This window comes from Polistes dominula, unplaced genomic scaffold (assembly GCF_049000335.1).
Source record: "Polistes dominula isolate Pdom_NZ unplaced genomic scaffold, Pdom_raw_medaka contig_28, whole genome shotgun sequence".
In the NCBI taxonomy this organism is placed as follows: domain Eukaryota; kingdom Metazoa; phylum Arthropoda; class Insecta; order Hymenoptera; family Vespidae; genus Polistes; species Polistes dominula.
The window spans coordinates 7,154,047-7,177,584 of NW_028300879.1; the positions used below are offsets into that span (position 1 = coordinate 7,154,047).

The following is a 23,538-nucleotide window of genomic DNA, read 5'->3' on the forward strand; positions in this document are numbered from 1 at the left end:
GAGAAATTTTAGCAGTCTAATCATTGATATTTATTTTGAAAATAGTGAGAATTGAGAACATATACAAATGCTAATAAAAAAAAAAACTCTTATAAGGTTTCTAGTCATTTAGGACATTTCATTTTCAACTTATTTAAACTTTATTATGTATCTTTACGTATAAAAATAGAAAAAAAAAAAAAATTTACCTCCCAAGATTCGAACCCTAAAAGACTCGGCCCACTATTAGAACGAATCGCCGAATCGTTGTCATTATCCTAAACCTATTATATACCATTGCTTACTTCAGAAGAAAATTTAAACACTAGATAGCCTCATAAGCATTTTTAATGGCAAATATCTCAAAAATTATTGAGTAGTGGATCCTATAACACTATATATTCGTAAAAAGGTAAGCAAAATCTATCATCCTGCAAAATTTGAACAAAATCCGAGAGGGCAAGACCTTACGCTGTCCTTGTCAGTGGTGAAACTTAATAAAAAGTATCAGGTAAGAGAGTAATCATATTTTTTTAATATATCTCGAAAAGTGAGGAAGATAAAATATTTTAGTACTGAACCTTTTTTTTAGCAAATAAAATTGTCTACAAAACATAATGAATACAAAATCGCTTTATCTCGCTTACTTTTTGAGATATTTTCAAAAATGTAAGAAAAGGTGGGAATAGTTTTTTAATTTTTTTAATATATCTCGAAAAGTGAGGAAAATAATATATTTTAGTACTGAACCTTTTTTGTAGCAAATAAAATTGTCTACAAAACATTATTAATACAAAATCGCTTTATCTCGCTTACTTTTTGAGATATTTTCAAAAATCTATCATGCTGTCACAGATGCGCGCGAGACTCTCGAGCTATAGAGAATATAGAAGAAAAAGAGAATATATTTAAGAAAAAGGGTTTCATCGCGTTATACTGTTTACATTTAGACGAAGCTAACAATTGGTTGTCTATCTCTCTTGCACGCATGGAAGTTAGGAGTTTGCGCATGCGTGCCATGGCGAACTACGTCACAATGAGTAAGAGCAGGATAGCTTCATTTTCTGTTTCTTTCTACAAAGGCGTAGGACTAAGGGAGTAATTACCTGTCTTTAAATTGGGATATTTCCTACAGGTAAATATTTATAAATATAAATTCAACACCAAAATTTAAAAAATAAATTAAAAATTCATATGAAAAAGAAAATTTTTTTAAATAACCCGTTTTAAGCGAAATATCGAGCAAAAACCGTTTTCACCCCTTGATTTTTAATAGAAGGGATGAAAAAAAAAATTTTTTGTTTCCCTACGATTGTTCTTTGTAGTTTTTTAAAGATAATTAAAAAAAATAAATTTTAAAAAGTCCAATTTTTATATTTTTTATTGAATTTTCATTTTTTGAGTACTTTGAACCGTCGTAGGGGTGAAAGGGTGCGTTTTAGGGGAAAAATGGTTTGATATAGATAGGCCTAAAATTTTATGCTCTACAACTTTTATTTGAAACTTTTTTTGATATTTTCAACATATAATCCAAAAATCGTATTTTGGGGTAGTTTTTAATTTTTTTCACCCCTTTCCCGGTGGTTGAGAACTTTTTTACTTTGCCCACAGTATTGTACGCATTTTTCTGATAATTTCCATATTTTTTCAGCCGTATAGCTCAAAAACCCGATTTCAGGGCTATTTTGACTGGACTAAGAGTCTCGGTGGTAGAAGTAAAAGCAGTCTCAGTCGTAGAAATAGAATGTAGTTTCAGTCGTAGCCGTAGTTAGTTATCAGTTGTAACAGTCGCAGTTGTATCAGTTGTAACAGTCGTAAGAATTCAGTCGCTCATCTAAGTTGTAACCGTAAGATTGTGAAACTAATATTGTACCTTTTCTAATACCTGTTTTAAATAAATCTTATTAGTAGGATTAAACTGGGTGTATGTTCACCTCGCACCTCTCACCCTAAATAATTTATCCCTACATATATATATATATATATGTAAGATTTATTGAATTGAAAATAGAAGTATTTATTATAGTAGAACAAATATTTAATAATTAAAGTTTAATACAATAATAAAAGGATAGACAAGAAAAGAAAAGTAATAATAGTTAACACACTCGAATTACACTCTTTCACTCATAGGTAGTCGCACCGAATCAAGAAGGCGAAGATCGCATTCTTCGCCGCGCTTATATACTCATTCACCCCACCAATGGTCCCAATCACTTCCGTCGATCATTCTCGAAATCTCTCGACTATTCCCGACCGTTAAAACAAAAGACCTCTTCCCGATTTCCGGTTCGGGAATATTCGAGACACTTCGAGGTGCACACACTCATACCCATATCGCTGCATACTCTTACACATCTTTCACATTCGTCAATTGTTTTCACACACACTCTACACTCGCATTCTTCATCTTTCTCTCACTCTTACATATATATATATATATATAGTGATCAAATTTTTAATGAGTCAAATTGGCTCGGTCCGTAAATCTAGTGTTAAAAACCTTTCTGCAACATTTAATGAAATATTTTTAATAATATATTCTTAAAAACTTTCTTGAAATATTTTATGAAATCTTTTTACAAGGTTTCTACAAGGTTAATTAGAAATATTTTTAAACATTTTAATTACTTTATCAGTAAAATATTTTAGAAATGTTTTAAAATATTTATGTAAAATCTTTTATGAATCTTTTTCAAAATATTTTAGAATGATGCCTGCAAGGTTTCTGAAAGATTGTTGGGAAATATTTTACGAAAACTTTCGCTGAAAGATTTGAAAACCTTTCGTTTTATGTGGGTGGGGTTCCAAATCATGTCTTAACCAAGTTTGAACTTGATAATAAACACGATTGAAATGTTGGTGAGCTGTTGCACTTGTTGGTGGAATATTTGATAACTGCACAGGTTTATTCAGTTTTGTAGACTTGACGTATTATGCATAACGAAGATGATCGATACTGTCTACAGATTTTGGAGCATTATAGACTGTCAACGAGATTTAAATTCCATTTTCAAATAATTTTTGAATCAGACACTTTTCTTCTTCAAATGCTGCTGGCAAGCTGATTCAAATTCGGCAATTTCTCAAATGCTTTTAATAACGTTTTTTTCTCCCTTTTTTGAAAAAGCGCAGAAGTCGTATTTATTTATTTAAAATATAATTAGTGGAAATGAGAATATAATTAAAATGTAATTAAAGTTTGTCCCTTAATTTTTTTTAATTTTAGGAATTGGTTATAAGTGTTATTGAATAGATAGATATTTAATTAATGAAAAAAATTATTAAATATAATGTAATAGTTAATAAGAAATGAAAATTATTAATAATTATGTATTTATCAATAATTAATAAACTTTATGTGGCGTGTTTTTGACCGGGACTATCGGTTGAACTTAAATGATGCTCTGACCGCGCTCTCTCCGCCCTTTATCTCGAAAACGATTTAACGTATAAAAAATTTTTTAAAACAAAAGTTGTAGGGAATTAAATCCTGTACAATACTGATAATAAATGCAAATAGCATAAAACCCATAGGAAACCAGATATTTGCAAAAAATCGATTTTTTTGACCTTTTACCTTGGGATTTTAATAGTCGCGTACACCCTATCATATGTAGGTTTTAAAATAACTTTTAGAATGTCAAAATACAAGTTTATACGAGTTTATAGCTTTGTATAACAAATTCCGAGATTCTTATCTAATTTTGACTAATTTGACTGGACTATGGAAGTATTTTTCTAAGTCGATTCTCAGGAACAGTTGATATATTATCAGCAAAATGAAAGTTACTAAGTAATAATTCAAATATTTTTCATAAAGTAATATTATGTGGTGAATGAAAATTATATAATGGGGGCTTTTCGATCAATAATAAGATATAGCGTTTGCTCTTACAAATACCATCCCTAAGATCAATCCCAAACATTTTTTCATCTTTTCATAATTAGTTTGTTCCCATTTATGCATCCGTGAAGATGTGAAGATAGAATTTAGAGAGTATATTATATGCATGATGTTTGTAGCTTCCCACTCCTAATTTCCCCTCTTGTTACTCAGGTACGCATGCGCATTTTTTTCAAAGGTTGAAAGGGGAAAGTGAGACGCTGTGAAATGTTAAATGACGGAGGTAGAAACACAGGAGAACGAACGCTGTATATAAAGTGTCCCCCGAATGTGGAAGAAATAAGGTTTTAGTCCAGAGTGCGCTGCAGTAGGGCGAGTATTGCTTGAGCGCCGACCCGCAGTGATCCCATTCGTACGATAATTATCGTACGCGTCACATAATTTGAAGCTTTGTACGATCCAAAATTCAGCCTGTACGATAATTTTCGATTTTACGATAATTATCACTGTTCAATTTGGAAATTCGAAAAAAAAGGTCATCAACTTTGACAAAGTTGCAACTTGTACTCTTTTTTCAGATTTTGATAATTTAATCTGACAAATTCAACAAATTCAAAATTTTTCCTGTGCGTACGATAATTTTACGGCCTTGTGTCGATCAGACGAACTAAAGTCTCTGGGTCTCTAAAGTCACTGACCGCTGTATTCATAGTGCGCTCTTATACTCAAGTCCGCCTTAAGCATGGTCTTAAGCCAGCGTTTACATTCATAGACACAATCTTAAGATATGATTAGACAAGATCTTAAGATATGCTTAAGATACATTTTACTGATACCCTGAAGGGTTACACTCCTTTTACAATTCTATCCTTAACCTATTTTAACACTACTCTCTCCTTCACTTCTCCTTTCCTCCTTTCCCCCTCCCCTCGTCCCACAACCCCGCCTCTACCTTCATCACTCCCAACCTTGTCCCTCCTTCCCCTCTCTTATACTCTCAACCCTCTTCATCCATTCGTCCCCTATTCCACTCTCATCCAAAATCTCTTTTATCTTTTCTTCTATTCCTCTCCTGTCCTCCTCACCTATCGTTCTGATGCAACCTTCTAACAAATGCTCCCACGTCTTTCTCTCCCATCCACACACCCTGCAGTGTCTCCTTTCCTCCTCTTTCCAGTATCTCCCTTCCCTTATCTCATTCCCCCCCCCCAATCTGAACCTCGTCACTCTTCTTTTCCTCTCTTCACTCCACTTGCCTTTCAAATATTTTGGTAACCCTTCCGCTACCACTAGCTTGTACCATTCATTGTATCTGAAGCTTTGTATTCTCACCCACCTTTCTTCCTCCTGCCGCCTTCTTTTCTCCTTCTCAATCTCTTCTAAACTTTCAACAATCTCCTCCCTGTCCTGCACTATCCTCTCTCTAAATCTTTTCTTCCTTTCTTCCCATTTTGGAATCTTCACTTCTTCCCCTTTTTCTTTCTCCCGCGCCTCCTTCCAGTATTCTCTCGCCAACTCACTTCCTTCTCCTCTCCTTAACTTCTCATACTTCCACGCTCTCTTCGCTGCTCTTGTTCCTAATTTATCTCTTTTTCTCTCTTCTCTTACCATGTACCCTGGTGTCCTTCAATCTACTCCTAGTGTCCACTAACTTACTCCCTAATCCCCATACTTGCTCCATTACTGCCCCTGCTTTCTTTACCCTATCCCTCAAGTGCGTATCCTGTCCTCTATTCTTTCTGAATACATAACCCAAATATTTAAACTTCTTCATCTCTTCTAGCCTCTTCCCTTTCCACTTCCAGTCTGTCTCTCTATTTCTTCCTCCTCCTCTCCTAAATCTTAGTTTTTTGTTTTCTCCCCATTCACCTCTAGCTTTTTTCCTATCACAATACTCCTCCATCCTCCTCAGCATGCTTTCCATTGCTTCTCTTTCCGTCAACAAAACCAAATCATCCGTGTACGCTAATGAGCCTATCCTCTTTTCTCTAACCCTTACACCACTTCATCTTCCTTTCATCAATTCCTCCTCTAAATCTGCTGTCAATAGGTTGAAGAGTATCAGACTCATTGGGCACCTCTGCCTGACCCCTTTTGCCGTCTAGAATCTATTCCCTTCCTCCCCCGCCTTCACCCTACTTGCTGTTTCCTGATAAACTTCCTTTACCCTTTCCCTGAGCCCTTCTTTTATCCCTCTCTTCTCCATTTCTCGCAACAGAACCTTCCGGTCCACCGAGTCAAACGCCGCTTTCAGGTCTATAAACGCCGCCACCAGCTTTCCCTTCTCTTTCCTACCTTGTATCCCTACCAGATAATTTAGTAGAAATATGTTGTCCATCGTCCCTAGACCCCTTCTGAAGCCCGTTTGGTTCTGCGGCACCAGTCCCTTCCTTTCCACCTCCTCCTCAATCCTATTCGCCAAGACTGCCGTGTACACCTTATACAGCGAAGGCATGAGCGCGTTATATCCCTATAATCCCCCACCTTTTTTCCTTTTTCTCTTTTCACTATCGGTATAATCACTCCCTTCTTCCACTCTTTCGGCCAGCCCTCTTCTCTGCACACCTTATTACAGATCGCTCTAGCTATCTCTAGACCTTTTTTTCCTCCGAATTTCCAAGCCTTGTTAGGGATTGCATCTATCCCAGTTGCCTTTTCTTCCTTTATCTTCCCTACTACCCTTACTATCTGTTCCACCCTTATCTCTTCCTCCCCGTCCTCTCTCCTTTCCTCACCTGTATCCGTTTCGACTCTCTCATCCATTCCTCATATCCTTACAATTAATGAATTAATTCATGTCCTCTACCACAAATCGTTATTTGAATCCTTATTATGCTCCTTTCGTAACTTTAACTCAGTCAATTCAGCCGCTGCTTTGGCTGCTCGAATTTCTAACTCAAATTTTTGTCTCATATGATTGATGATTAAATTATGAATTTCTTGTTCATTTTTAAATTTTAAAGAAAATAAATGTTCTTCATGATGAATAATTCGATGCAGTCGGTCCAATCGACTGTTGTTTTCTTCTGAATTTATATTTTCATTAGGACATTTTTTGCTTGATTTTAAAGCTGCAACAATTTAAAAATAGTTTTCAATCACTGTTTCTTTAAAGTTATCATTGAATAATAAATAAAATTACTGACTTTCTTTTAATGGTCTCTTAATTCCACGGGGCGTTGATGTCTCAGAAAAATTCTCTCCTATTGTGTCCATTTCACGTGGTACTGTTTGTACATCTTTAGTAGATACACCATAATTATTATCATCATCATCATCCAGCAATTCTTTTTTTTTTTTTTATGTAAACAATTTTAATCTCTAAAGAGAGATTATTTTGTGTAGTTTATTGAAAAAAGAAGATATATAAGTACATTACTTTATAATCGCATGCCTACAAGTTAAGATTACAGTCTTCGAGGTAATTACAGAAACTATTACGAATATACCTTGTAGGAGAATGGAGCAAAACAAAAGATGCTAGAGGTTGGGCTAGTTTTACTTTGTGAAGCCTCTTTTTAAACTTATTTCGTTGTTCCTCATTCAGAGGACACTGCCAAAGTATGTGGTCAAGAGTTTGTTGTTGGTAACCACAATTACAAGACGGATCATTAATGACGTTGATTTTTATTAACGATGCATTTAAACTATAATGGCCAGATCTACATCTGTTAATTGTAGCTATAAATTTACGTGGTAATTTTTTATTTTTGAACCAAAGTTTAGCTTTAGTGTTATGATACTTTTGGAAAAATTCAAAACCTTTTGTACGTCCTTCTTCAATAATTATGTTATTAGTGGCCGTAAAAGCTTTTTTTGTTTCTAGTTCTTTGAAATCAGTATACGGAATTTCAACATGAGTTGAGAAGGGTTTTCCAGATACTAATTTAGCTTTAGCATCAGCCTTTTCATTACCTTTGATACCTATATGGGACGGTACCCAGACAAGCTTAATTTTACAATTTTCATTGCGCTTTTTGTTTGATGCAAGGATTTTCTTTTTGATTTCGTATATATACGGGTTTGTATGTACACTATTTTTACAATTTTTTAATGAAACTAAAGTGCTTAAAGAATCAGTAAAAATTAAAAAGTTACAGTGTGGACGATTCAAAGTAATGTCGATTGCATTCGATAAGGCTATGCATTCAGCAGTAAATATTGAAGCATGTTTGTTGGTGCTAGTCAGAATACTTATATTTAATTTCGGACAGATGCAAGCGCTACCAACAGAGTTAGAATTTTCTGATTTACTTCCATCAGTATATATTGCATACGTATTTCTATCTTTAGTAAGTTCGTCCACCAGCAAGTTAGGATCATTAGAACTTTTTAATTTTTTACCAAATTCGAAATCTATATTTATATCACCTATTATTATATCATATGCATGCTTGTAACAGGTATAGTAATCGCTTTTGAATATAAGAGAGTCTACTTGATTGATATTTTTTATGCAATTCACAAAAATACGTTTATTATTTACAAACAAATGTTCTTTACATTCTATCTGTTTTTTAAAATCAAAAACATTTTCATATATTATATAGTACGTTCTTGTATAAAAGTTAGTTTTGATTCGGAGATAAGAATATTAGTTGGGGTGCTGATTCTGTATCCTAAGGCTAGTTTTATAGCCATATATTGTAATTTTTTTAGTTTTTCTATTTGAGTTTTTTGTATAGGAAAGTAGACAAAGCTAGCGTAATCAATGATTGATCGTACAAAACTTTTATACATAATAATTAGAGTTTCAGGATCTGCACCCCATTTAGTAGCTCGCAAGAATTTAATGATATTTATTGCTTTTGTACATTTGTTCAAGATTTTATTTACATGTTCTTTAAATGTTAATTTATAGTCAAATAAAACTCCAAGAAATCGTGCGTGGTTACTAGATTTTATGATCCTATTGTTAATATTTATTTTAGTTTCGCCAGGCTTAATGTTGCGATTGTTAAAATGTATAAAAATTGTTTTTGACTCGTTTAAAGAGAGCCCCAATTCACAAAAGATTTTCGAACATTTGTTTTAACGCTTTTTTAAGCAGTCTTTTACTTGTTTCAAAAGAACCTCTATTGCAGTAAAGTGCAATGTCATCTGCAAATTGTGATATCTTTACACTTTTTGGAATCCTATCAATAACGTTAGAAACATATATACAGTATAGTAGGGGACCAAGCACACCACCTTGAGGCACTCCTTTATAAACTTTTCTAGCTTCATTACCTGTTTTATCAGTGTATATTGATCTTTCGAATGTAATAAATTTTATAAATTTAGTCAATTCTTGTGGACAGCCTATTTGTGTGAGTTTAAGTAATAGAATTTCAATGTTAACATTGTCAAATGCTCCACTGACATCAAGATAAGCAGCTAAAATGTCTTTTTTGTTAATAAATGATTCTTCTACCTGAAGGGCTAGACTTAATAGATTATCTGATGTTGATTGCCCTTTTCTAAATCCGATTTGGCTTTTTGGAAGAATTTTTTTTGCTCAACCCACCTTTGCAAACGATTTTTTATTAACGTTTCAAAGAGTTTACATAGACACTGCGTTAGACTTATTGGTCTCATGCTTGTACCATCTGGTTTTTTGACGAAATGTACATATACATCTGTCCAAGAAACAGAGTAATTATTAGTACTATACATTTCATTGAATATGTCTAATAGGATAAGTTTATATTTTACAGGTAGTTTTTTTAGCACTTCGTAGTCTATTCCATCCATACCCGGACTAGAATGTATGTTTCTACTATCTAAGGCAATATTAAATTCTGAGAAATTAAATGATTTACTAAGCATTTTATTCTTTTCACAATTTGGTAAAAAATTAGGATCAGTATGGCACCAAGATGGACTAATTTTATTTAAGGCTGTGCCTAATAAACTATCATCGGTTTGATGGTTTTCTATTGTGTGACAAGGCCTTATTCTTGTGTATTTATTTTTCATTATTTTACAAGAATTCCAAACGTAGCTTTGACTAGTATGTATATTGATTTTTTCTGCAAATTTTTTATAATTTTCTCTACGTTTTGTTTGGAATAAACGTCTTACAATAGCACAGTTCTTTTTATAATCTATAAGATCATTCATACTTTTGGAAAACCGCCATTTTTTAAAAGAAGCTTTTCTGAGTCTTAAGGCTTTTTCACACTCTGGATCCCACCAAGAAACAGGATTTCTGTGTATATTATTATTGACAAGTTTTTTCTCTTGAGTGCTTATTTGAAGTGCATTAACTATTAAATCAGTGAGAATTGAATATTTTTAGCTTGCATTAGAGCTTTCATATTCTACAGTAAATAACTTTACATAATTTAATTCCAATACTTCTAGAAATAGGGTCCAATTAGTTTTCATAGATTTAAGTCTGAAACTTTTTTTATTATAAACCGATTTTTGAATATTTATGTCTATATTAACAGGAAAGTGATCAGAGCCACAAGTTTCATTTTTGACCTGTACATGTAATTTATCAGCTAGATTAATACTAGAAAAAATGAGGTATAAATTGGATGTATAGTTAATTGGTTCGCGAATGTATGTTATAGTATCTGTATTGTGTAATAAAAGATTAGATTTATTAATACTTTCTAGTAAATTTTCACCATTAGAATCATTTTTTGGACAATTTCAGATTGTATGGTGGGAATTAAAATCTCCCGCGAAGAGAGTAAATTTAGTATTATCTATATTATTAATAACCGTATCCCACTGTGACTCGATAAGATTCCACCTGGGGCTCTATAACACGCAAATATATCAATGGCAGGTTTAACATTTTGAATACATATTCCCATTAATTCAACACTTATGTCCGGCACTCTTAAATTTTTTATTTCATAGCATACAAGGTTTTTGCGTACTAAAATTAATATACCTCCTCCTCTTGAATGTAACCTATTTTTTTGGAATGTTTTAAATCCAGGAAATTCGATGTTTTTGGTGAGCCATGTTTCGACACATATTAGAATGTCTAAGTCAGTTAGCAAGTGACGTACTTCTTCTTCTTTTTCAGAAATAGAGTGACAGTTCCAGTATAGTATTTTTAAATTTTTATCATACGACTTAGCCATTTTAATAAGTATTAAAATTGTATAAGGCAGCACTTACATTCTTAAGAGTTTTTTTTTAATTCTACTAAGCCTTGATTTAGCATTTCGATGTATAACATGAGGATAAATTTTATCAATCATATCAGCTAAGCGTCTTGAATTTTCAGTGTACTTTTTAGCTAAGTCTATAACGTTATGAACGCCATATGAAGCAGCGAAAAATTCTTCAAATTCTGTAAAAGGAATAATACATTCTTCTTTTGAATTTTCTAGTGCTAATTTTGCTGGTAAAAGTGCCTCTTGATGATTTATATTACTTTCCACATCTGACATATCTGACTGAGAGTCATTCGAATTATCGTAAACTATTTTTATTTTTTTGGGCTTAGGATTAGGTAAGCACCATTCCTCAGATGGTTTCTCTAAGAGTTTTTTAGCTGTGTCATACAATACTTGATTTTCTGTAGTTACTTCTGATACAGTAGAAGAAGGTGGCCTTTTCAATGTGTTTAAAAGTTTATTTGGTTTCAAAGCGTCCGTTGAGTTATCTGCTGTTAACGTATCGTTGTTGTTATTCGTATTCATACTTACGTCTTCACTGTATTTATTACACGTCTTAGCTATATGGCCGCTTTGTTTACATAGAAAACAATGTGTTGTATCTGTGCTTAAGAAAATCCAATACGTAACGTTGTCAAAGCTGATTTGAAGCGACTCTGGTAATAAACTTTCTTCTTCTTCTCTTATGTAACATTGTCGTCTAAAGGAAAGAATGTGTGCCCTGCCTGGTTTTATTAATCCTGCTCTTAAGCTATGTATGTTTGATACTGGATTGATGCCTGCATGTTTAAGTTCTTCAAGTAACACTGAATTCGGAATGACTGGATTAACGTTAGATATTACTACTCTTTTATTTTTTTCAATTAACGGTCTTACTTTTAATTTCATGTTTTTAACTTGCACAGTTTTATTTACAAGAGTATCAACTAAAGCTTCACTGGATAAAAATATACATACACGAGCGCCAGATATTTTAGAAATGTAGCGTATTTCCAGAGGATTTATAATATTTTCTAAACCATCAATATAATCATCATTAGAAAAACCTTCGATTGAGTCAAGTATTATTGCTTGTTCTTGCTTTGGACTGGTGTATTGAGAGGTAACATTGGCGTATGATGCTGTATTTTTTTGTAGTGCAGTTTTATATAATTGGCCCCTGTTGTCAGAAGCCATGTTGTTGGATTGTTCTTGCATTTCAAACTGCAAAAGCATTTGAATGCGTTATTTAATCACTTACAAGATAGCAGTTAAATATTACAGTGGAACTTTAAATTTATACCCTGAACCATTCACTACAATCACGATTTGTTTACGCTCGCGTTCTAACTCGCGCGTGACACGTCTACTCGCTTCGGCGTCTCAAATCCGACCCCCTCCAGCAATTCTTCATAGTTCGCGTAATGATCACTTTCCGTTTTATTTATGGCATCACGTGTACCTTCAACTTCTTCTACCAACATGTTAGATGAAAATAAACTTAATGCACTTTTCATCAAATTCGGAACTATGATTGCAATATTAGGATCAATTTCCGCATCCTTAATTGCTGGACCTTCTCCGGTAGAAAGTCGCTGTTGCTTTTAAAAGCAATTTGTATTAAAGCATTTCTTTGAATTAATTTTAAGTTTGACCAAAGTTTCTTAAGCTGTGAAACTGACCTCTGAAATATTTTTTAAAATAATTAACTTGATATGCAACATAATTATAACATAGAAGTTTACCTTTTCTAAAATAATACTTAACGAATTAAATTCATCAAGAATTAAACGCCAAGCTTCTCCTTTCTCGCTTAACGTAGCTGAATCACATTTTTTATTTTTAACTACATTTGAAAATTTTTTTTTAATATCTGAACGAAGTACTTTTTTCGATATTAGTAAAATTTTGTCTTTTTCCTGACATTTTTTGTTTCAAATTTTAAAATTTTTATTATTCTCTTTGATTTATCTTTATTGATTTTTTATTTCTCAATAAAAATTTATTCGCTTCACTTGTTATATGTGTGTGTATGATACATTTTAAGTGAATCAAATTATCGGATACATGAGAATTATTACGGAAATCGACGAATATAAATTAAGATTATCTTAAGCGTCGCCTTATCAAAGCTAAGCTTTAGTCACGCATGATACAAAAGTCTTACCAAAGATCCTCTTAATGTATTTCTATAAAAACATGTAGTCTTAGAAACTATAAGACGAGCCTAGCTAAGATAACCTTAAGGATTGCCTTGAGACCGGACTATGAATACCGCGGTAAATGTCTCTCTTATGTCGCCAGCTGTTAATGTGTTAAATAAAATAATCATTTTTACGTACCTGAAATTATAAACTGACTTATGTAATTATTGCTTACTAAATTATTTATTTAAAATTTAACGAACAAGCAAATTAATGAATTGAGAAATTTTTTGAATAATGGTATATATTTTATATTGGGTATTAAATCATAGATTAATAGAAATGAAAAATGACATTTCTTATTCAATGTAAAGTATATAACACATTTATAGTTCTAAATTTATGAAGATATAGTTCCAAAAAATTGTTTTTCTATTATAAAATAATGTGTTATCAATAAAAATTATAAAACTTTATTAATCACAATCAACTTTGCAATATTTGTTGCCATTTTATTAATGTACGGAAATTTAAGAAAAGTATAAAATAAATAACAACTCCAATAGTAAATAATTAAATAATCTGTACATAAAATTTTGTTATAACAAAACAGTGAATATATTTGTATAAATTATAAATACTTGACAATAGTTTGTATATTTGGAAAATAACATAGACACATGGCCTATACAAGTTTGGATATTTTACGTACATTTTTGTTTTTAATTTTTTTTTATTATTATTTTTATTTATATAATTAGCAAGAAAGTGACCTCGGATGATAGTAATAAAATAATTTAATATTCTTTTCATCAACTTTGATTGGTATTCCTTGTAGCCTACGAAAGGCAATGCTTTTTTTAGCGACTTTATCAATAATTTCATTCATTTTATCAAATCTGACAGTTTTAGTCTCAACAACATTTTCTAATTGTTTGATAAGATTATATAAGTACCCACTCGGACGTATGTAATGTTCACTCATCAAATCAATGACTTGATCTCTGTCAGATGATTTATCAGCTTCAAAACTTGCCAAGCAGTGATTACACCGAGAGAATCTCTGCATCTTTCTAGCAACGTAAGCTACATAAGCAACTACGTATTCACTTGTACGAGCGACATCGTAGTCATGATCTCCATGTAAATCATTAGGATACGAATTATTGGTGTTTGTAGAGGTAACTTGGAAGTTATTACTGTCATCTTCACTAGAGTCATCCACTAAATCTTCAAAAGGTTTACTAGCAACACTTCTTCCATTGTATGAATAAGTGGGACATAAATTTAACACGGCGTCATCAGCAGCATTTTCACTCGTACCATCAAGTATATTCTCAAAATGTTCAGCACCCACGCTATTTCTTTTGTAAACGTTTGACTTTTCTTCAGGAAACCCACAATCAATGATTGAATCTATTTTTTTGAGCCATTTTAACTTTCGATGTTTTCTAAGCTTTAGCGATTTCTTCTTTCCATCAATGATTTTAAGAGCTCTACTGCGGTAATATTTGATCCTTTTTGTGGCATAATTAACGAATAAGAGCACAGTAACCTTAAATACTTGCCAAAAAATTATGGGATCTGGGTGTTCATTGCATCCATAAGCACTTCTGACAATTCCAAAGAACTGCTATAATAGATCGCAAACATAATAATTGTTAACCCTAATTCTAATGTAACTGTATTATCAAAGATTACATAAATTTGATTATAATTACTAACTTCCAACTTGTATTGATTGAGACGAGCAGCTATCAAATAATCAAAATTGCATTATTTATTTAAAAAATTCAATAATTCGATTGTTCCTCCTAAAGTTCTTGGAATTTTGTTAAAGTGCTTTTAGTGATAGCAAGATAGTTATTTCCAAGGTTATCATTGTAGTTTATCTTTTGCTTTTTCTTTAATTTAGATCGATTACTTTCCTCTTCAGCTTTACCTTCCCATTCTCTTAAGTACATAATAAATTAGATTTCCTAATTCTTCTACTTGCTCTTTTAACTGCTGGCTCTAAATTATAGGGATTATTAAAATTTATCAAAATTTGATACCTTTTTTATGCAGACGACGCATACGTTTTTGTTTTGCTTGAAGTCTACGTTTAATCATGATACGATTTATTGAATCTTCTTTCTTTCTATTTAAAGATATTAAGGGGACCTTCTACTCTGAGCACCTAAAAAAAAGGCTATTTTCGCGAATTTTTTCCAAGAAAACTATAAAAGATATCGATATAAAAGTTGTTGGGTTTGTTAAATTGAGTCTTAAACTATATAAATGAATTTTTATTTTTTCATTTTAATTAATTTTTTATTGCAAAAACAGTAGTATAAAAAAACACCTTAAAACTTTAGTGCTTTGGTAGCTCCATTAGAACTTGAGAATGGCTTACCTGAAACATAAAAGTAAAATGGTTTTATATTCTGTATGACTTCAGTTACAAAGTGACAGTTTTATATAAAAATTTTATCAATAAATAAAAAAAATGGTGGACAAATTACAAAAAAAACGTAAATTTGTTCTTTTTTTTCATTGTTTTTGACTAAAAATAAATAGTAAAAATTAAAATATAAGAAAAAACTCTCCGTCACTTTGTTACAGCTCATGTGTAGAATATGTGGATTAAATTTTATAAGAATCGGTTTACTGGTTCGTGAGATACGATGGAGCTAGTATTTCAAAACATAGTTTCGAGATAAACGCGTTTAAAGTTTTTTTTTACTCAAAATCGTTAAAAATTCTTACCTAAACTTAATCTGCGATGCCTGGACCGTACAATAGACCTTCTTCTTGTTCATATTCTTCAATTTCTTCCAGTCTTGCCTTCGTCCACTTTGATCTAGCATTTTTTGAGCACTCAGAGCTTCGACGGTTCGCAGATTCGATACGTCGGTCGTCGCGTCTTTTAGCAAAGTCGATCGCTCCTGGCCCAAGTTTCATGCCCATCGTTTCCATTATCTTCATCACTGTTCGAAATCCTTTGTTGAAGATACATGCTGAATCTTTGCACGCAATTTCAACAACTTTTTTGCCGTTAAACACGTGTTTAGGTGCGATGTGCCTTAGATTTGAGGTACTTTCACCAGTCGATGGAACACTTAGAATGCTTCGGCTTGGCATCAGTCGAAATTTTGTGGTAGTATCCTGCCCAAATCTCGTTACGCATATCCTATGAAGAAATCAAATTTCTTCTGACTGCTAAGCCGTAGATCTCTGAGAGTGCTTTCATCAATTTGATTGTAAATTTTTAGTTTTTACTTCAGGAACTTTTTTCACAACAGTCATTTTTCTCTTCACTACTGTTTTTGCTACAGTTCTTATTTTTTTTTTTGGCGGTTCGGCGTTTTTCTTTTAAATTTTCTTCTTTTGTATGAGAGCTTTTCTTGTCTTATTAGCGCGCTTAAAAATATGTTTTGTCACATGCAAAATACACTTCAACTTTTCAACAATCAAATCTTCACCGTATGGATGATAATAAAGCAGCATTTTAAAAGTCTTGGAGTCTCCGTAGCCGATATAAGAACCGTGCGCGCCGAACGCTCAGGAAAGCGGTCCGAGGTAGTTACGTTCAGGCAGCAAAAAAATGTAGTTAGAGATATCGGATCTTTTTGAAATTTTAACACAATATTTCTACATACTAAAATTCGTGTGAATTTTCTCAAAATTTATAAATTAAATTGAAATTTCTCGAATATCTAATCAGCACACATATATTTATCAGTATAATCTTATAAAATCAGTACACATGAAAGTTTGATGATGAATATCTTTTGAACGCTTAATTTAATCGCCAAAACATAAAATACCATTTTTATAGAGCAGTTAATTTCCTACAAAAATTTGTATTCTGCATTTCCTAATAGTCATTTATTGTCGAGTCATAAAATTCATAAACAAAAATGAAATTTGTCTAAAAATCATCAAATTCAAATCTTCAATATCATTACAATGGTGAGGTTTACGGAAAAAATATAAAATACCTTTTTTGTAAAGCATTAAATTTTCTGCAAAATTCGTTTTGAACATTTTTCTGTACAATCAATAAATAATGAAGTATGAATTTTAATCTATTAGACTGAAAAAAATAAAAAACTGCGATGCGGAGGATTTTCCTATTAAAATTAAGAGCTTATATTTGGTGGTAATTGTTTTAAGGTGTCTAGTAACCCATTTTTATATGGCACTTAAAAAAAAAATAAGTCATTTTTTTGACCTCCCCCTAATATATATGGCTAGTTGTCCAAAATAATCGAAAGTGGCTTTATCGAGTTGATCTGTTTTTTTTTTAACTCGTAATCGAATTTGTTTTTGCTCAAGTCGTAGTATATGTCTTGTTTGAGAAAAATATTATAGGGATTGAGAAAGAACTGTAGAGGCAGCACTATTGCTGAAAGTGGAGCGATCTAGTGTAATAAATATAAAGCTTAGTGATGAAAACATTGTAATAATTAGTATTAGTTGACATTAGGAATGCAAAAAATAATTAAATTCGGGTTCTTGCCCGTCAAAAATACCCTTATTAGGGGTCAAAATGACATTAAAGGTAAAAAATTATTTGAGTCAGGACACGTTTTAAATGTTGGGGAAACAGAAGATTCCAATAAACATTCAATAATAACCTGCTCAGTTGTAGCTCAAACCAAAATTTCCGATGTGTACAAAATAAAAATTTATGTTAGTTACTAATTATTTTTACAATTATTTTATACAATATTAAAAATATGATAAATCTGGTTACGTTGAAGCTTTCTTAAAATTATTTTTAATGTTCATAAATTCACAAAATTCACTTATATTATTATTACTATTATTGTTATTATTATTTTTATTATTAAAGATATTCATTTCACTCCGTAAATTCCTTTGTCGTAATCGTTCGAAACGTTCAACTGATTGAGTTGAGTTTTTTGTATTTACTTTACCAGGAAAAATTGTTGGTGTGTATGAAGGATGCCGAGGATGTTCAGACTTCTGATTATTTATAAAATGAGCAATACAAATTCGAGTGTTTTTAGTTGGCTCCCAATCAGTTGGATATTTCCTAAAAAAAAATTTTTTTAATTTTACTTTTCCCTAGTACTATTTCATTTATTTTATAAAATAATCATTATATAGTTTAATATTCTATTTTATACTACTTAGCTTTTTAAATTTGATCGTGATTAATTTAATTTTTTTATTAAAATAATTTACTTACACATAGTTTTTCACTGCATTTATCCATTGTTCACGTTTATGGATTATCCACTCTGAATTCAGAGTACTTGCAGGGAAACGATAAAATTTAACTCTTGAATTTTGGTTTTTGTTTTTATATGGTATATTGGAACATCCACGGATACAACAAGATACTTTTGAAGAAGACATTACCAAAATTTACTTCAATCAGATTAAAAAAATAATTAATTTAATGAATTTGCTATTATTTTGTATAGCACTTGCCATCACTTTGCTTTACATTTTTCCCAGCAGGTGCCGTCAAAGTCATCTTTCTCAATTCCTATAGTGGTCCCCAACTTTTTTGAGTTTGAATTGAATATAAAAATTTTCAAAAAATTTGAAAATGAGGGAATGACAGATTCGTGAGGGAATGATTTTTAATATGATTCTACAATAATTAAAAACTTTATAATGCACCAATCATTTGTTTTATTACAAAACTATAATAATTAAATAATTTTATTGGAAAAATATAATAATTAAATCCATACTTAATTATTAAATCCAGTCTTTAGTTATTTTTACAAGTTTTTATTTTTTCTCATCGACTTCTTTAACTTTCAAAATAACAATCTCGACTGACTAACTTTTAGGGTTTAATTATTCGAAGAACGTCAGGCCAAGCATAAAATTCTTCATCTTTTGTCGGCCATCAACTGTCGGCCATATTTCCAGCATTTTGATCCTTTCTTCATACACCGTACTAAAGCCCCATGATCAGATAATGAAAGAATTTTACCAGGGTAGACTTCGTTATTCCATGTTATAAGGACATGGTCACCAAATTTATATCCATAGGTATTTTTTTCAGAATGAGTAATCTTCGATATCTTCACATTACTTTCTACTTTAACTTATTTTCTTTTACGTCGCGTTGATACTGCCGGTGTGTCCTTATCCGATACTTCAAAAGTTTTATAGAAACCAAGATGAAAATATTGGCATTTTCCAACGCAGTCAAAACAAGATAGAGTTCTAAATTCAAGCACATCATTTGAGAACACAAATTGTCTGATTTTTTTTTGTCTTTATTTTTTTTTTTTTTTTTTTTATAGATTTTTTGATCAAATTATCCGTAGTATTGATTTCCGCTGTACTTACCTCAATAAGCATTATTGAGGGACACTTAAAACTCAGAATATTTTAAAAAATTAAAAAATTAAAAAATTTTATGAGGGAATGACGAAACGAAACAAAATAGCTATAAACATAAGAAAATAAACCTTTTTTTCTTACGAATTGTAAACAGTACTTTATTACTACCGAACAAATATAAAAATATGCTATGATTATTAAATAAAAAAATGCTTACCTTTTGATAACATTACATGAGGGAATGACATTAAAAAATGTAATATTCAAAAAACTTATTGTCAAATTTGATTTTAAGAAAACGTCCTTTCTTCAATTGTCCATTCTAGAGTATGTTCTCAAGGGCAATGTTGCTAACTACAAAAAAAGTTAAAGTGGGATTTGGTAGGCCTTGGAGTATTGCTCCAATCACACTGTTACGAAACGGTAAGAGAATGATACTTTTTTTAAGGACAAATTTTGATTTATATTTAAAAATATTTCCATTCGCATTTATGAAACTATGAACTCATATAAGTATAGTCAATACTATCCTATATAAGTAAAAAATATGATAATAAACAATTTGTAGGGAATTTTACGTTTTAAGTTAATGATTATCTTCAAATTTAGCGCTTGGGACATAGTGAGGGAATGATTTTCAGGGTACTTTCTTGGACATATCTTTGTTGTTTATCATATAAAAAATAAATTTGTTTCATACATTCGTAGATCTAGTACAGTCGTATTATTAAAAAAAACAACTTTTCATAATTGACGATCCTGGTTTATAAAAATGATCAAGAACATCAATTTCGATTTTTTTTGGAGAACTATATATGTAATGTAAGAAACTTTATTTTCTACCACATTTGACTTCGCATGACCTTAAATAATAGCTCGTTAAATTCGTCTTAACATTTGCCATCACATCCCATTAAAAAAAAAATAATATTTACTTAAAAAAATGCAGATGACCTTGAAATCTCCTCTATGCTTCCACCCACGCAAAAAACGTTGAAGCCAAAACATGCCTCTCATCATGCCGTGTAAGTTGCGTATATAAAATTTTTCACATTGTTATAAACAATGACAATATTCTAACTGGACAGAGATATTGCTCCACCCTATATATAAAAATTCTAGTTTATATGTTAGAATGTGTAACACACATTTAAGAACGAAAATCAATTTCTTTGGTTCTCTTCTTAGATTTCTAGAAAACCATAGTTTATCGTAACACGTATGAACTTGCATGGTGGAGATCGGCTTACGTCATAGATGTCGCCGATATAGAGAGCGAGTCGTAAGCCTAATATGGGTGCACCTTTGTTCCTTTTTTCTGTTTATTCGAAACAGCCCTCCAGTAAAGACGTGCATTCCTTGTGCACTTAAATTTACAAGTTTTCTGGTTTAAAATTATATTTTGTGTTATTTTTCATTGATAAGAACTCCATAATCCTTCACATATCAAAACATATGCATAGACATATGCATATACATATCCATATACATATCATATACATATCATATACATATCATATACATATCATATACATATCATATACATATCATATACATATCATATACATATCATATACATATCATATACATATCATATACATATCATATACATATCATATACATATCATATACATATCATATACATATCATATACATATCATATACATATACATATACATATACATATACATATACATATACATATCATATACATATACGTATACGTATACGTATACGTATACATATATAATACACGTTATTTACCTCTATCATCTTTCGTCATTTTTTTGAAGGGTTATTCTTCCTAATTTTTTCCTTCTTTTGAATTCCCACTTCGCATCTTCTCGTATGAAAATTAATCGTATGATCGTTCTGCTTTTGTTCACCTATGCCATAAGCACGCAGCGCATTGTCATAAGTCATATGCCATAAGTCCGCGCATTCGTCGTAAATATTTGTATCGTCTCTTTCGTCTGCCATAATAAAAGGGCACAAAAATTTATACAAATAAAAAACTTGATGACTTGTATAACTTATTGTTACCGAAATAAAGCACTAGCAGAAAGCAAAAGATACTAAAGTGCTGTCACCGCCAACTGAGCGATTCTATGCACACAACACCAATGTGGCGTCGCCGGCTGTTGGCCGCTAGTTTGCACTCGACACCACTGGGGTGTAACTTGCCGTCGATCGCTAGTTTGCGCACATCACCACTGTGATGTCGCCGGACGGCATAGTGTTAATAAGAATTAAAATTGAAAAGATACCTAAAAAATATTAAAAAGTTTGTATTTATTATTATTGATTTTTCTCTAATTTCAAGTTAATTTATATTCCCAGTCAAAAATATTAGTTCAAATTAAAAGAGTCTCTATTATTAATATTTTTTACAGTATACGTAGTATTTTAAATATTTTTTATGTATTTTTATAATACTATTCTTAAATTGTTATTAAATAAAAAGTAAAAAATATGTAAATAAGCATTTATATTTATATTTTCTTTTCAATTTTCTTTCAAATATCTAATGATAATATTTAAAATAAAATAAATAATAATATAATAATTATTTCAATAGTTTAACACTTAATCTTTAACAAAACAATTACTTTGGCTCTAATCAATCGTCCATGTCTGTCATTTCGAAATTCACTTTTTCTTCGTTTATGTTTTTATCATTATTGCTTTTCTCTTCACTAACATATAAAGAATTTTTTATTAAATTGTATTCCCGTTGACTGGGTTCATAATTTACACAATTTGAATCTACTCTTTGACTAGACAGTAACAACCCATTAAGCGTTTCTACAGATAATTTATTACGAGTTTTTGTTTTAATTAAATTTATTTTACTAAAAATACGCTCACAATCTGCGTTTGACAACGGTAGTGACATTATACTTAAAAAAAAACTAGCTAGATTTTTAAAAGAATAAATTTCATCCGTATCTTCAAATTTTTTTAATTTGTGCCAAAATGCATCTACAGGGTCAGTGACTTTAATATTTTCTGGTAAAATAAAATTTGGTAGCTGTCGCCACTCATCGTCGATTGATTGGTAACATTCTTTAGGGACAAATCGAGGTAGTTGTCGCATTACCGGTAATAAAGAAGGTGTTATATTTCGTGTAAATTGAGAAACAGCTTCTTCAGGATTAATAATAGATAGATTTTTTAATAGAACGTTCTCGAAAACATACCTTTTCTTTATTGCTAAGCAGTCTTTTACGAAAAAATTTCTACAATTTGTAAGAAATTCGATTTGTACTTCTTTTCGTGGAGATGTCGAGTACTCAGGCTTGTTAAAAAAAATCAATTGAATATACACCCGTGTAAACATTCATAATATTTATATATTTCGATTCATCGGCCGGATTAATCAAACTTAACGGTGTTTTATTAACGTAATCCGGGATCATAAAATTTTTAAGTATTTTTGTATATGTAGAACTCATTTTTTTATGAACGACTGTAATTAATGGTTTCTCGGATTGAAAAAGTTGGTTTAAAGTTGTGAATTTTGGTAAAATCCATTCAAGAAAATGATAATATAATTTTGTAATAGGATTATTAAGATTTTGAAGTAAAAATTCTTCTATTTCAAAATTTAAAGCCGAAGAAGTTTTTGTTTTTCGTGAATTTGATCTTTTTCTTTCTATATCGTAAACGATATTATTAAAATATAAAGTTAACGCGTCCCACTGCTCTAGAAGCCTGGTAATTACAGCCGTTACTGAAAGCCATCGAGTCTCCACTGGACACAAAATTTTATGATTTTTCAGCTCTAAAAATTGTTGATATTGTTTAAATTCATGCTGCCGCTTAGAACTTGATGAAAAGTGATTATAAATTGAATGAAATAATTTTTCACAATCAGACGGTATTGCGTCACAAGCTTCACTGGCACAAAGGTGAAGCGAATGACAAATACATGTCATGATGTAAATGTTAGGACAACTATCTTCAAATCTTGTTCTTACTGAATTATGTTTATCCATCATCGCATTACAACCGTCTGACCCGAAACCAATAATTTTATCAAAAGATACAGAGAAACGTTGAAAAGATTCTTGGACACAATTTAAAAGATGCTCTGCTGTAGCAGATACTGCTCTAGAATTGTCATTGAAAATTCTACATAACTCCC

The 23,538-nt window shown here is 31.3% G+C and overlaps 1 protein-coding gene and 2 long non-coding RNA genes across 3 annotated transcripts; 1 reads left to right on the plus strand and 2 right to left on the minus strand.

Moving 5' to 3' along the window:
• The first annotated feature begins 321 nt into the window (after positions 1–321).
• Positions 322–1,676, plus strand: LOC149033680 (uncharacterized). The gene is made up of 3 exons (XR_016176481.1): positions 322–490; positions 835–1,114; positions 1,631–1,676. It is a non-coding gene; the product is annotated as an uncharacterized LOC149033680 (long non-coding RNA).
• Positions 1,677–15,231: 13,555 nt separating this feature from the next.
• LOC149033681 (uncharacterized) lies at positions 15,232–16,665 on the minus strand. The gene is made up of 2 exons (XM_089172155.1): positions 16,538–16,665; positions 15,232–16,245 (listed from the first exon to the last, which is right to left on the minus strand). The coding sequence occupies exon 2, from the start codon at positions 16,194–16,196 to the stop codon at positions 15,828–15,830; it is 369 nt and encodes a 122-aa protein (XP_089028281.1). The 5' UTR covers positions 16,197–16,245; positions 16,538–16,665; the 3' UTR covers positions 15,232–15,827.
• A 1,157-nt stretch (positions 16,666–17,822) lies between these two features.
• On the minus strand, positions 17,823–18,571 carry LOC149033682 (uncharacterized). The gene is made up of 2 exons (XR_016176484.1): positions 18,274–18,571; positions 17,823–18,117 (listed from the first exon to the last, which is right to left on the minus strand). It is a non-coding gene; the product is annotated as an uncharacterized LOC149033682 (long non-coding RNA).
• Positions 18,572–23,538: the final 4,967 nt, after the last annotated feature.